This window comes from Pogoniulus pusillus, chromosome 4 (assembly GCF_015220805.1).
Source record: "Pogoniulus pusillus isolate bPogPus1 chromosome 4, bPogPus1.pri, whole genome shotgun sequence".
NCBI classification, from domain to species: domain Eukaryota; kingdom Metazoa; phylum Chordata; class Aves; order Piciformes; family Lybiidae; genus Pogoniulus; species Pogoniulus pusillus.
In genome coordinates, this window is record NC_087267.1 from 36,501,779 (window position 1) to 36,515,324 (window position 13,546).

Sequence of the window (13,546 nt, forward strand, 5' to 3'; positions counted from 1 at the left end):
TCTGTGCCCTTTGGAGGTCCTTTCCAACCCAAATTATTCAATGAGTCTATGCTTTGCATGATCATCCACACTGGCAAACACTTGTATTATTAGCTGTAAGATGATCTTTTACTTCTCAATGAAATAATTACTGGTATTTAATTGTTTTCAGAATATCTACCAATGATAATCTATTATTTTTTCACATATGCATGAGACAGTTTGTTTGGAGGTTTTGTATTTCAAATGGCTGGAGATACAAATATAGCTTGCTGAATATCACCCTGGGCATTGCTGGAATCTCCTCCTTGCTTTGCCCATTTAATCTTTTGTAATTGTCTATAAATATGTCACTCTCCTCAAATTGTCAACCTGTGGCTTTATTTCACTGATGTAATTGTTACACATCATAACATGCAACCGAATACATGGAGTACTGAAGCATGATTTAATGTGGTTTGGAGGTCTGCCACTGTGCAAATGTTTTATGAGTACCTCAAAACCAAGCAAAACAAAACAAAAAAAAAAAAAGAAAAAAAACACAAAAAAAAAAAGAAAAAAGAAAACACTCTCAGTAAATCTGTAATACAGAGGTAAGGTGCTGGTAGTGAAGTGTAATTGCAGGGAGGAAAGCATGATGGTTAGCTACTAGACAAAGAAAATAAGCAAATTAGACAGGTATACCTGACTAAGAATCACAACCAGTGCTTTCTTTCTCACCTCTAATTAAACACCTTTCATTGTTCTCCTAGCTTCCAGATCCTTCTACACCATTCCACCCGACAAACAGCTCTATCCCCTTCTCAGATAACAAAAAAATACCCTGTAACTAATATTTCCAGACTAGTTTCCATTATGCTTCTCTCAGCTGCTAAATGCTCTATACTTAGTGAAGGCACCTCATCGTTCTGCTACTAAACCAGCTAACTCTTCGAATGGCAGACCATATTAGCTATCATCTGGCTGACAATCTTACAAAAACTGCCTTCACCTCCACTAGCAATTTGAGAACAGCCATACTAAAGTTTCCTGACTTTAATAGAGTGACCTTAATCCAAGGCATAAATACAGGCTGGGTGCAGAGTGGGTTGAAAGTAGCTCTAAAGAAAGAGACTAGTGTGTATTGATTGATGAGAAACTCACCATGAGATGGAAGGATGCTTATGAAGCCTAGAAGCCAAATCATATGCTGGGCTGCATCAAGAGGAGTGTGGCCAGCAGGTCAAGAGAGGTGATTCTGCCCCTTTACTCTGCTCTTGTGAGACCCTGCATCTAACTCTGTGTCCAGTTCTGGTGTCGACATCACAAGAAGCACATATAGGTGTTGGATTGAGTCCAGAGGAGGGCCACAAAGATGATCCAAGGGCTGGAACACCTTTGCTTTGAGGATAGGCTGAGGGAACTGGGGCTGTTCAGCCTAAAGAAGAAAAGACTCTACAGAAGACCTTAGAGTTGCCTTCCATTATCTGAAGGGATCTTGCAGGAAAGATGGAAGGGACTTTTCCTAAGGGTGTCCAGCAACAGAACAAGAGGGAATGGTTTGAAGCTGAGGGAGAGTAGGTTTAGACTGGATTTTAGGAAGAAGTTCTTCAGTAAGAGGGTAGTGAGACTCTGGAATATGTTGTCCAGGAAGGTTGTGGATCCCTCCTCCCTGTGAGTGTTCAAGGCCAGGTTGGATGATGCTTTGAGCAGCCAAGACTAATCATCTCTCCCTGACCATGGTGGGGAGGTTGGAGTAGATGATCGTCCTTTCAACCTAAGCCATTCTATGACTCATATTTATTATGGCCCTCAATAATACAAATAGGTGGCATTTATCAACTTCACTAATCTAAGTCAATGATTTCTGAAATAATTTATTTAAAGCTTTAATTTATCAATTGCCTTCTCAATATGCTGTGCTAGTTCAAAGCTAGCTAGAATGTTTTGGTGAAAGGAAAACAATGGTGATGTCTACTTCACTCATAGGCTTGCTGAGATGTGTAAAACAAAAATCAAAACATAGATAAAGGCACTTCTCTTGATGGAGAGCTCCAAGCTGCATATCTCATTCTAACCACACTCTCCGTTTCTTTGACTAATCCACTTTGCTTTCTCACCCCCTGGCTGAACCTCCATTCCTCTCTGGGACTGGGGTAAGGTTGAGAGGGGTAAGGGGAAGGTAAAGGGGCAGTTGAGAGCTCCTCCTGGGGACTCAGGTTTCTGGGAGGGATGTTGTATTTCTGTATTACCTTTTACCCTGTATATTTCTGTCTATAACTGTGTATACTGTAAATACCTGCTTGTATATTGTGCTAGCTGTAAATAATAAGCTTCATTCAATTTCCAGAGCTGCTGAGTCTAGTCTGGATGATTTCTAAAGTGTGTGTGTGTGGGGGGGGGCAGGGAACACCCAAACCATCACATATACCAAGTTGAAAAAATACTGTCCAATAAATATATTAAGAAAATTACAACAATGGCTAATTACAATGTAGAAGTATATTTACATCACATTAAGTTGCTACCAATTTCAAATGTCTGTTCATAATAAAGTGATATTTAATGTATGATAAACTATTTGTTATTGTTATTTCTACAGTCAGATTTTTGTCATTATCTAATTTACTTTCAAAGTTTCTGTCTATATACATATCACTATGCATATAAATCTATATTAAAACACTAATTTAATATTAATTTACTAATTAATATTTTATTAATTATCCTCATTTCACAGGTGTGACTTTATTATATGCTTTACAGAATCAGAAACTACCTTGAATATAAATGACATCTGTTCTTAGCAATATTGTATCTAGCATGATCAGATCAAATACCTGCTGTAAGAGCAAAATCGATTGCAATTAAAATGCAAACATGAAACCAAATATTTCTAAGGGCAATTCTCATGATAAAGGTGTGATTAATATCTCAGTATGGAGTAATCTATAGTACTCCAAACACCTTTGGGAAGTCATGACTACTTCAGCACTTTTTTATTCTGAAAAATTGTGCTTTTGGATATTATCCAGCCCTTTTTGCTGATGACACCAAACTGGGTGGAATGACTGACACACCAGAAGGCTGTGCTGCCTTCCAGCAAGGCTTAGGCTGGAGGGTTGGGCAAGGAGAAATTTAATGAAATTCAAGGAGGGCAAGTGTAGAGTCTTGCACCTGGGAAAGAACAACCCCAGGTATCAGTATAGGTTGGGGATTGACCAGCTGGAAAGCAGCAAAGGAGAAAAGGTTCTGGGTGTCCTAGTTGATGGGAGGTTGACCATGAGCAAGTAATGTGCTCTTGTGGCGAGGAGGGCAATGCCATTCTGTGGTGTATTAAAAGGGCTGTGGGTAGTGGGTCGACAGAGGTTCTCCTGCCCCTCTACTCTGCCCTGGTGAGGCTGCATCTGGAGTACTATTCTGGGCCCCCCAGTCCAAGAAGGACAGAGAACTGCTTGAAAGAGTCCAGTGCAGAGCCATGAAGATGATTAAGGGAATGGAACATCTCTTACAAGGAGAGACTGAGGGAGCTGAGGATCTTTAACTTGGAGGAGACTGAGAGGTGACCTCATCAATGTTTATAAATATGTAAAGGGTGAGTGCCAGGAGGCTGGAGCCAGGCTCTTCTTGGTGATACCCAATGACAGGACAAGCGGCAATGGGTGGAAATTAAGCCATAGGAGATTTCATGTAAACATGAGGAGGAATTTTTTCCCTGTGAGGGTGACAGAACACTGTAATAGGCTGCCCAGGGGGGTTGTGGAGTCTCCTTCTCTGGAGATATTCAAAACCTGAGAAGACTTGAGAAGACTGAGAGGGGATTTAATAAATGTCTATAAATATCTGAGGGCTGGGTGTCAGGAGTGCGACAGGCTCTGCTCACTTGCTCCCTGTGATAGGACAAGGAGCAATGGATGTAAATAGCAGTACAAGAGGTTCTACCTCAACACAAGGGGGAACTTCTCTACTGTAAGGGTCACAGAACACTGGAACAGGCTCCCCAGAGATGCTGTGGACTCTCCTTCTCTGGAGACTTTCAAGGCCCGTCTGGATGTGTTCCTTTAAATCTTATGGTCCTGCTCCGGCAAAGGGGTTGAACTTGATGATCAGTTTGGGTCCCTTCCAACCTCTGACATCCTGTGATCCTGTGACCTGCCTGGACACATTCCTGTGTGATCTGGTGCAGGTGAGGACTGCACCAGATCTGCTCTGTCAGGAGGGTGGGACTGGATGATCTTTCAAGATCATTTGGCTACTGTGAGTTTTTAATATTGGACAAATTTAATTTTAATTCAGACATTGTTGAGAGGATGTTCTTGAGACACAAGGAAGAAGGAGAACTTAGAAAAGCTACATGTTGGATAAGATTATTTAAAACCAGCAAATGCAACCTTTTAAACTAACAGTAAAAATAAGCTAATGTAGGATTTATTTGTACCATTCTAGTGTCAGTTTCAATACTTGAAACAGCTACTTTGCACAAGAAGTTTTTGCTTTGGAAGCATTTTCTATTCTTAAACTTCCTTGCTTTGAATATTCTTATTCAAAAATATAAAATTTAGTGCTTTCCAAAGTCCCATTGGTTATTAAATTCAGTCAGAACTCAAAAGAAAACTGTCATTAAAAAAAAAAAAAGGCAATTTTAAAAATTATTTATAGCTAGCAAGATTACATTCAGAACAGAAATTGTATTTTGCATTCTCTCAATAGAGGGAAAAAATAAGAGAAGCCTCCAGGGGGACCTTATAGCTGCCTTCCAGTACCTGAAGGCATTCTGCAGGAAGTCTGGAAAGGGACTTTTCATAAGGGTATCTAGCAATAGGACAACAGGGAATGGTTTAAAGCTAAGGAAGAGTAGGTTTAGACTGGATCTTAGGAAGCAGTTCTTCAGTACGAGGGTGGTGAGACTCTGGAATAGGTTGCCCAGGGAAGTTGTGGAAACCTTCTCCCTGGGGGCATTCAAAGTCAGGTTGAATGAGGCCTTGAGCAGCCAAGTCTGGCTGAGAGGCATCTCTGCCTATGGCGAGGAGGTTGGAGTACATCATCTTTAAGGTTCCTTCCAACCTAAGCCATTCTATGATTCTATGATGTCTACATTGTCTAAAAAAATACTATAGTTCACTGAACTGTTCAATCTATAAGTGAATTTTGTATTATCAAAATTAAACATTTTATTTGTGCCTACAAAAACTGCTTACAGATAAGCCTTTTCCTCCTTCTTCTGACCCCTTGATCTTTGTTTTTTCATTAATGGCACGTGTTAAAATATTTGTGTCAATTTACAATATATTAATTTCTACATGGTTACTCAACCTAAGCACAGCTCCTTGTAAACATAAGAAGAGAGTAAAATAAACATACTCACATAGCATAGCTGAGGTGGTGTAAATATATGGCAAATTTACACCAGGGTAATGCTTTTATGTAGACACACTGAACTATTTAGATATTAATTTGTGAGTTCCAAGATGACTAAGGCATTAAAACTTCACCTGGAGTGCTCTTGAGCTCTCAACACAGGAAGGACTTGGACCTGAAGGAGCAGGTCCAGAAAAGGGCCATGAAAATTATTAGGGGATGGAACATCTTTCCTGTGAGGACAGGCTGAGGGAGCTGGAGGTGTTCAAGAAGCATGTAGATGTGGTGCTTCAAGGATATAGCTTTGTGGTCATGGTAGATGGGTTATGGTTGGAGTCAATGGTCTTAGAGTTATTTTCCAACCTTAATCATTCTGTGATTCTAGAAAGAGACTTGTTGACTGTACAGCCAGCAAGTGCATTTATTTAAGATACTACCATAAACTCAATCCATCTGACTTGAGAGCTCAACAAGAACCCTAGCTAAAAATATTTGTCCATTTGAGATAAGCAAATGCAATAGTAAAAAGATGTAAAGATTGTTCACTTTAATGTACCATGCTCAGGCATCACAGAGTATTCCTCCAATGTATTTTGGTACTGTAGTACACTGTACACCTTACCATCAGACTATTCCCTCTTGGGATTAATTAAAACGAAAGCACTCCAATTAAAAATAACTAAACTCCAATATCTGGAAAGGCTACAGAAGCAGGTATATACATTTAAAAAAATACTGGGAAAATAGATTAATCAGGTACTTTGCTTCACTTTCAAAAGTTTTACTATTTGAAACTGAAAAACTTGAAATGGGTTGGACAAGATGACCTTCGAGGATCCCTTCCAACCCAATGCATTCTATGATTGTAAGTATTAAGAAGTTGTCTGCAGAGCATTGGACTAATAAGTGAAATTTTCACTGAAAATAAGTAATTGATTTTTATCATTTAAAATCATCCCATACAGAGGATAACAGTAAAAATCAGGAAGATAAAAAGGAGAAAGTCTGTTAGGACCAGATTCTGAATTGTAGCAAGGGAGAAGGGGAGTGGGAAGAAGAAAGCCACTTACAGTTTTTTCTCTTGCTGTTTCCACATGGTCAGTTCCTGGCAAAGGTGCTGTTTGAACAGGAATGTCTTTTTCCTGAGCTTTTTCATCTTTCAAAGCTATTTGTGAAATTCCAGTTGCCAGACTCTCTTTCTTAATATCCTCTTGCTGTTTAGCTTGCAGTCCCCTGCAAGGTGCTTCACCTTTTGCTTTCTGTTCAGCAATATGGTCTTTAGGCTCAGCTGTAATTTGTGCTTTTTTATCTTCTAGATGCGGTGTGATCTTTTCTGGGAGCACAAGTTTTTTGTCTTCTTCCAAAGTACTTAGTGGTTTCTTTTGGTCTGAAGTTACTGCAGGAATTTTATCTGCTGAAAGAGTCTTGGACAGTTTCACTTGCTGAAGTTTTGATTCTTCTTTTTGAGCTTCTTGTTCCACTGAGGATTTTATGATTTTTTCATGTTGAAATTCTGAATCTTCTTTCTGAGTTCCATGTTGGATTTTATCAGCTGAAGCTGCCTTTGATAATTTGACCTCCTGAAGTTTTGCACCTTCCTTCTGATCTACAGGTTGGATTTTGTCAGCAGATAGTGCCTTTGTCATTTTCACCTGTTGGAGTTTTGGATCTTCTTTCTGAATTCCGTGTAAAATTTTGTCTGCTGAAGGTACCTTTGCCAATTTTACCTCTTGAAGTTTTATATCTTCCTTCTGAACTCCATGCAAGATTTTATCAGCTGAGGAAGTTTTTGACAGTTTTGTGTCTTGAAATTTTGCATCTTCCTTCTGAAGTCCATGCAAAATTTTATCAGATGAGGCTGCCTTTGTCAGTTTTAATTGCTGGAGTCTTGGGTCTTCCTTCTGAGAAACACGCTGGATTTTATCTGCTGAAGGTGTCTTGACAAGTTTTCCCTGCTTAAGTTTTGCATCTTCTTTTTGAACTCCTTGTTGAATTTTATCAGCTGACAACGTTTTTTCCAGTCTTCCCTTTGGAATTTCCTTCTGCACCCCTGGTTCTTCTTTTGGTTTTGCTGCTGCTGGAGTAGGTGGTGTGGAAGTCTTCTGAGGGGAATGTGAGACAGCAGGCATAGGCTGTTTTTGAGGAGTAGCAGGTGGTGTGGCTACTGGTTGTGAAGGACCTGTTTTTGGAAGTGGCATCTTGCTCATATCCCCAAGCTGTCCTGACATTGCCCTTTGAGTCTGGCAGTTTAGGCACAGCCATTCCTGTACCTGCAATGCAACAAACAGATGAAGTTACTTATTTGATAACAGTAAAATCATACAGTGTTTTCAACTGATACTGTTGCATACTTCTAATCTGAAAGCTGTGTGTACTAAGAAGTTGTTTTCTTTGGTTGCTGTCTTGCAGGAAGATCCATAACACCTTTCTAACAAAAATTAAGCACATCAAGTTCCAGAAAGTCAAGCTGAACAAATATAAAGATACACTGTGAAAACTATCAGCAATTAAATTGTACCAAAGTATTGATGATAGATTTCTAACATTGGTTATCTGCTAAAATCTCAATAACCTAGCAAGAGTTCTCCCTAATTTTGTAAATCTGAGTACAGGGAGATCAACTGACAAATCATGTTTCTCTTCAGAAGCTACCTTCCTCTCTTGAATGGATGTATAGATTTAATATGTCTCTAACCCAAAAGGAAAATCGCTTGTCTGCTCTCTTTACTAAGTCCTTTCTGCACACTGGCTCCTTTTCCTCTTCTCTCCAGAAAATCAGGAAAAGGACAAGTGCTTGTATCTGTGCAAAACATCTTGTTGCCAGTTGCCTAGCTACTACATGAGAGGAGTAATCAGATGGCTTCCAGTGGGATTTGAGGTACAATTTCTTTAAAAATAGCAAAAGGAAACTTTAAACACAGGAAATACTGAAAGCAAAGAAAAAAGCTCAGAAACGTCTGAATACTGATATAGATAATGAAGCTCTACTAGTGCAAAATAAGCTTCACTGGAGGATAAAATGTCTATGCTGTACATTAACATCTTCGTATGCTTGCTTTTAACTCTTTTCACAGTGATGATGAAAGGCCTCATAAATTCACTTATTGCATTTCTGTGATGTAGAGAACTTAGTGACCTACTGAATATGAAGCACATGAAAAGCAGAGCAATTTTTTTTCTATTTGTAATTATATAGCACTGATGCTTGAGCGTGTCCAGATGCTTGAGCGTGTCCAGAGAAGGGCGACGAGGCTGGTGAGAGGCCTTGAGCACAGCCCTACGAGGAGAGGCTGAGGGAGCTGGGGTTGTTTAGCCTGGAGAAGAGGAGGCTCAGAGGTGACCTTATTGCTGTCTACAACTACCTGAAGGGTGGTTGTGGCCAGGAGGAGGTTGCTCTCTTCTCTCAGGTGGCCAGCTCCAGAACAAGAGGACACAGCCTCAGGCTGCGCCAGGGGAAATTTCGGCTCGAGGTGAGGAGAAAGTTCTTCACTGAGAGAGTCATTGGACACTGGAATGGGCTGCCTGGGGAGGTGGTGGAGTCGTCGTCCCTGGGGCAGTTCAAGGCAAGGTTGGATGTGGCACTTGGTGCCATGGTCTAGCCTTGGGCACTGTGGTAAAGGGTTGGACTTGATGATCTGTGAGGTCTCTTCCAACCTTGGTGATACTGTGATACTGTGATAATAGTAGGATGGGTGACTGATCGAGCATTTCAGAATATCCAATGATATATATGATCAGTGGCCCAGAAAATGTGATATTTAGCCAGAAGAAGGGGTATCCTGGAAACGTGAGCAACCTGACAAAAATCAATGCATTTTATATTAACAAGCAATGGAGTGATAATATGAGACAACACCAAAAGCTGAAACAGAACAGAGACTGCCAACCAAGAATGCCCAAATGACAGAGGACACACTGTTCCCCTTCTGGCTCTATGTAACTTATCCTTCCCATTGTCATGAGGGCCTAATTTCAACAAATGCACTAAGAGTACTTAACATTTGGTGATGTCAGCATATTGTCATTGAGAGGGTTATTTCTCACAGGGTGATAAGAGTTGATCATGACAGGACCACAAATGGCTTTTCAAGGTAGTTAACTAGAAGGGAGGCATTTCTTGGTATCCTGAGGGTGCATGAGAGCCAACAGCATCCCAGGGTGCATTAAGAAAAGTGTGTCCAGTAGCTCTAGGGAGATTCTTCTGCCCCCTGTACTCAGCCCTGGAGAGACCACACCTGGAATACTGTGTCCAGTCTTGGGCTCCCCAGTTCCAGACAGAGTCCTTCGGAGAGCCACAAAGTTGATTGGGGAACTTGAGCATCTCAGCTATGGAGAGAGACTGATAGACTGAGAGAGCTTGGGCGGTTTAGTCTTGATAAGACTGATACGGCATCCGATAATGTCTATAAATATCTGAGGGGTGGGTGTCAAGTGGATGGGCTCAATCTCTTTTCAATGGTGTGCAGTAATAAGATGAGGAGCAATGGGTACAAACTTGAACATAGAATGTTTCACCTCAACATGAGAAGAAACTTATTTATAATGAAGGTGATTACAGGGTGATCATAGAATCATAGAATCAACCAGGTTGGAAGACACCTCCAAGATCATCCAGTCCAACCTAGCACCCAGCCCTAGCCACTCAACTAGACCATGGCACTAAGTGCCTCAGCCAGGCTTTGTTTGAACACCTCCAGGGACGGAGACACCACCACCTCCCTGGGCAGCCCATTCCAATGGCAAATCACTCTCTCTGGCAAGAACTTCCTCCTAACATCCAGCCTATACCAACTCTGGCACAACTTGAGACTGTGTCCCCTTGTTCTATTGCTGGTTGCCTGGCAGAAGAGACCAACCTCCACCTGGCTACAGCCTCCCTTCAGATAGTTGTAGACAGCAATGAGGTCACTCCTCTTCTCCAGGCTAAACAACCCCAGCTCCCTCAGCCTCTCCTCATAGAGTTTGTGTAAATGTTTTTTTAAAGAAAGATATGCAAATCTACACTTGGTAAAAATGAAGATGGCAAATTTGAGTAACAACAAAAATATTCTAGTTCCTGCCTGCTTTGGTTTTCTCCCTGTTTCGTTTGAGGTAATTAGGGAGAATTTTTTCATAGAAATATTCAGAGTTACAATTAGTATATGATGTGACAAAGAATCTATTTTGCAATGTGATTATTTTAGATAGTAAAATCACAGGGATATTATTTTTTCAGAGGTTTATTTTTTAATGCTTTTTCTATTCCTGTGTTGGTCTTATGATTTTGTTTTTACTGAGAGCTGTGAGGAGGAAGAATTAGGAAGGGATAAAGATATGATCTAACCATGTCAAAGGTATCTAAATGAAACTAAACCATTTGCCTTCTGGAGTAATGTAGAGGTGTTTTATGGAAATAAGATTATTTTTCCCTTTATAAATATATATGTGTTGTATATATATAGAAAAGAGTACTTTGAGTTACTTTCAGTTAGAGAAAAACTCCAATTCACCAGTTAGCATCTGCCAAGAGTAGTTAATGAATTTATCAACATACTGCAACGAAAAGCCTTTGACTGGCAGAGAGATGAAATAGTTACCCATTATTTTCAACTTGCAATTATCTGACATTGTGGTATGCAAATAAAAGAGCACAGGAACAGCAGTACTTGAATCCTTGCATGACAGATGAAAAATAGACATTTCCAACGAATGTTAGATGTGTGCTCTTTTCATGGTGTCATTTGCTTATTACGAAACTGAATGAGAAGAACATTTTGACACAGTTATTTTATCCCGTCCAGCAATATAGGATCATAAAGACTGCTGAAAATCCAAGGAGAGAGCCATAGACTCAGAATTTCAAAACACACTACCATAACTTGCGATGTCAATAATAATACCTACTGCTAATTCATCAATCAAAGAGTATCAAGAATTCTGTAAAGAACTAAGAAGATTTATCGAGTGAAGATTGCTGAAAGAATATGATGTCCATTTCCCAAGCTCTAGTAAATGTGGGTTGACAGGCTAACTGAAAAGATAGCCTTAGGGAAAAGCATGCTTTCAGAACATGAGGTTAACTGAGGAAAAGACATGTCTAAAACTGAGGCATATGACTTCATGGTACAGAATGTGATTTTACAGAGAACCATTCTGACAGAAAACAAGGAGCTAGAGGGCTAGTGATATAAGAAGATTTTTGTAGGCTCTTTTGTGATCAAATATCCACATGATTATAAAAACTTAGATTGGAATTTGAAATGATAACTTGGGAAATGTATTTGCCATGTTTGTATAACAGCAGTAAAAAAATAAAGTGATAAACAGATGCAGGTATAACAGAAGTCCAAGAGGACAACGACAAGGTTCATTAAATCTCTGCATATCTGGAACATTTCAGGTCATTTTACTAGCCTCACATGCATCAATATGGCAAAGAGGCAAGACTGAGACTTTATCTCCTGAAAAGATTTAGTGCAGATTGCAAATTTGCTCATCATCACCTTCCTCTGTTCACATTAATTGCTATTATTTTCCTTTTTAACAGACTTGTTCTATTATATGCACAGCATAAAGCACAATCCTTGACTTGAATTACTTTACACCAGGGAAAAGATACCAAACAGGAACAGTGAGCAAAGTTGAGAAAACAGTGGCTCAGTAACTACACTAGTTTTAAAATAATACCATTACAAAAGCAGCTAAACTTATTATGAGTGGTTCAAAGAAATTAATCTGGAGGTTTAAATGACAGAAGAGAAGTGACTTGATGAATATGAGAAGGAGCAAGTGTATGAGCAGTGAGTAGGCTGGACCTGAGGAGATACTAAATGACCATCAGATCTTGCAGAAGTAACAGAAGCTAAATGTAGAAGTGTAGAAAAGAAATAGAGTGACTCTAGAAACTGGATATGAATATATCAGAAGGAAATAAATAGAAAAAATCATAGAATCAACCAGGTTGGAAGAGACCTCCAGGATCATCCAGTCCAACCTAGCACCCAGCCCTAGCCAATCAATTAGACCATGGCACTAAGTGCCTCAGCCAGTCCTTTCTTGAACACCTCCAGGGACGGTGGTGACTCCACCACCTCCCTGGGCCGCCCATTCCAGTGCCAATCACTCTCTCTGGCAACACCTTCCTCCTAACATCCAGCCTAGACTTTCCCCAGCACAACTTGAGACTGTGTCCCCTTGTTCTATTGCTGAAGAGATCAACCCCCACCTGGCTACAGCCTCCCTTCAGGGAGTTGTAGACATCAATGAGGTCACCCCTGAGCCTCCTCTTCTCCAGGATAAACAGCCCCAGCTCCCTCAGCCTCTCCTCATAGGGTTTGTGTTCCAGGCCTTTCACCAGCTTCATCACCCTTCTCTGGACACATTCCAGCACCTCAACATCTCTCTTGGATTGAGGGGCCCAGAACTGGGCACAGGACTCAAGGTGTGGCTTGACCAGTGCTGAGTACAGGGGAAGAATAACTTCCCTCATCCTACTCTAATGTCACCATTACTATATGAAGTAATGTTCTTTTAAAATATCTATATGTGAAATTGAGCAAACTTGATTATTTCATGGTAGATTTTTTTTTCTGCAATTTTTATTTTTTGAACTGAGATTAAAGATGGTTAAGGCTACACCAGGTGGTCAAGAGAGCCAGTGGCATCCTGGCCTGTATCAGAAACAGTGTGGCCAGTAGGCCATGGGAGGTTATTCTGCCCCTGTACTCAGCACTGGTCAGGCCACACCTTGAGTGCTGTGTCCAGTTCTGGGCCCCTCAATTCAGTAGAGATGTTGAGGTGCTGGAATGTGTCCAGAGAAGGGTGATGAACCTGGTGAGAGGCCTGGAACACAAACGTTATGAGGAGAGGCTGAGGAATGGGCTGCCCAGGGAGGTGGTGGAGTCTCCGTCCCTGGAGGTGTTCAAGAGAAGACTGGATGAGGCACTTAGTGCCATGGTCTACTTGACTGGCTAGGGCTGGGTGCTAGGTTGGACTGGATGATCTTGGAGGTCTCTTCCAACCTGGTTGATTCTATGATTTAAGTACTGGATTATTCCCACGGTCTTATACCAATAGAAGCTGTATTAGCACAGATAATAATATTTCTGCTTGTATTGTGAAAGGAGCATCTGTAAGGTTGTTTGGAGAAGGCAAAACCTACCCCCTTTTTAGTGGGTTTAAGAGGTTTTGGGGTCCTCCAATAAATTTAATTAAAAAATTGATCTACTTTAATTACTTGGTCAAGTTTCTG

At 40.5% G+C, this 13,546-nt stretch overlaps 1 protein-coding gene across 8 annotated transcripts in view; it reads right to left on the bottom strand.

Annotated features, from left to right (window-relative positions):
* Positions 1–13,546, bottom strand: part of PCLO (piccolo presynaptic cytomatrix protein) — a 385,933-nt gene that overhangs the window by 195,135 nt on the left and 177,252 nt on the right. For all 8 annotated transcript variants that reach the window (XM_064142576.1, XM_064142575.1, XM_064142578.1 and 5 more), the window contains exon 4: positions 6,387–7,586. In XM_064142576.1, coding sequence (XP_063998646.1) covers positions 6,387–7,586 — 1,200 coding nt within the window. The remainder of the gene's footprint in view (positions 1–6,386; positions 7,587–13,546) is intronic.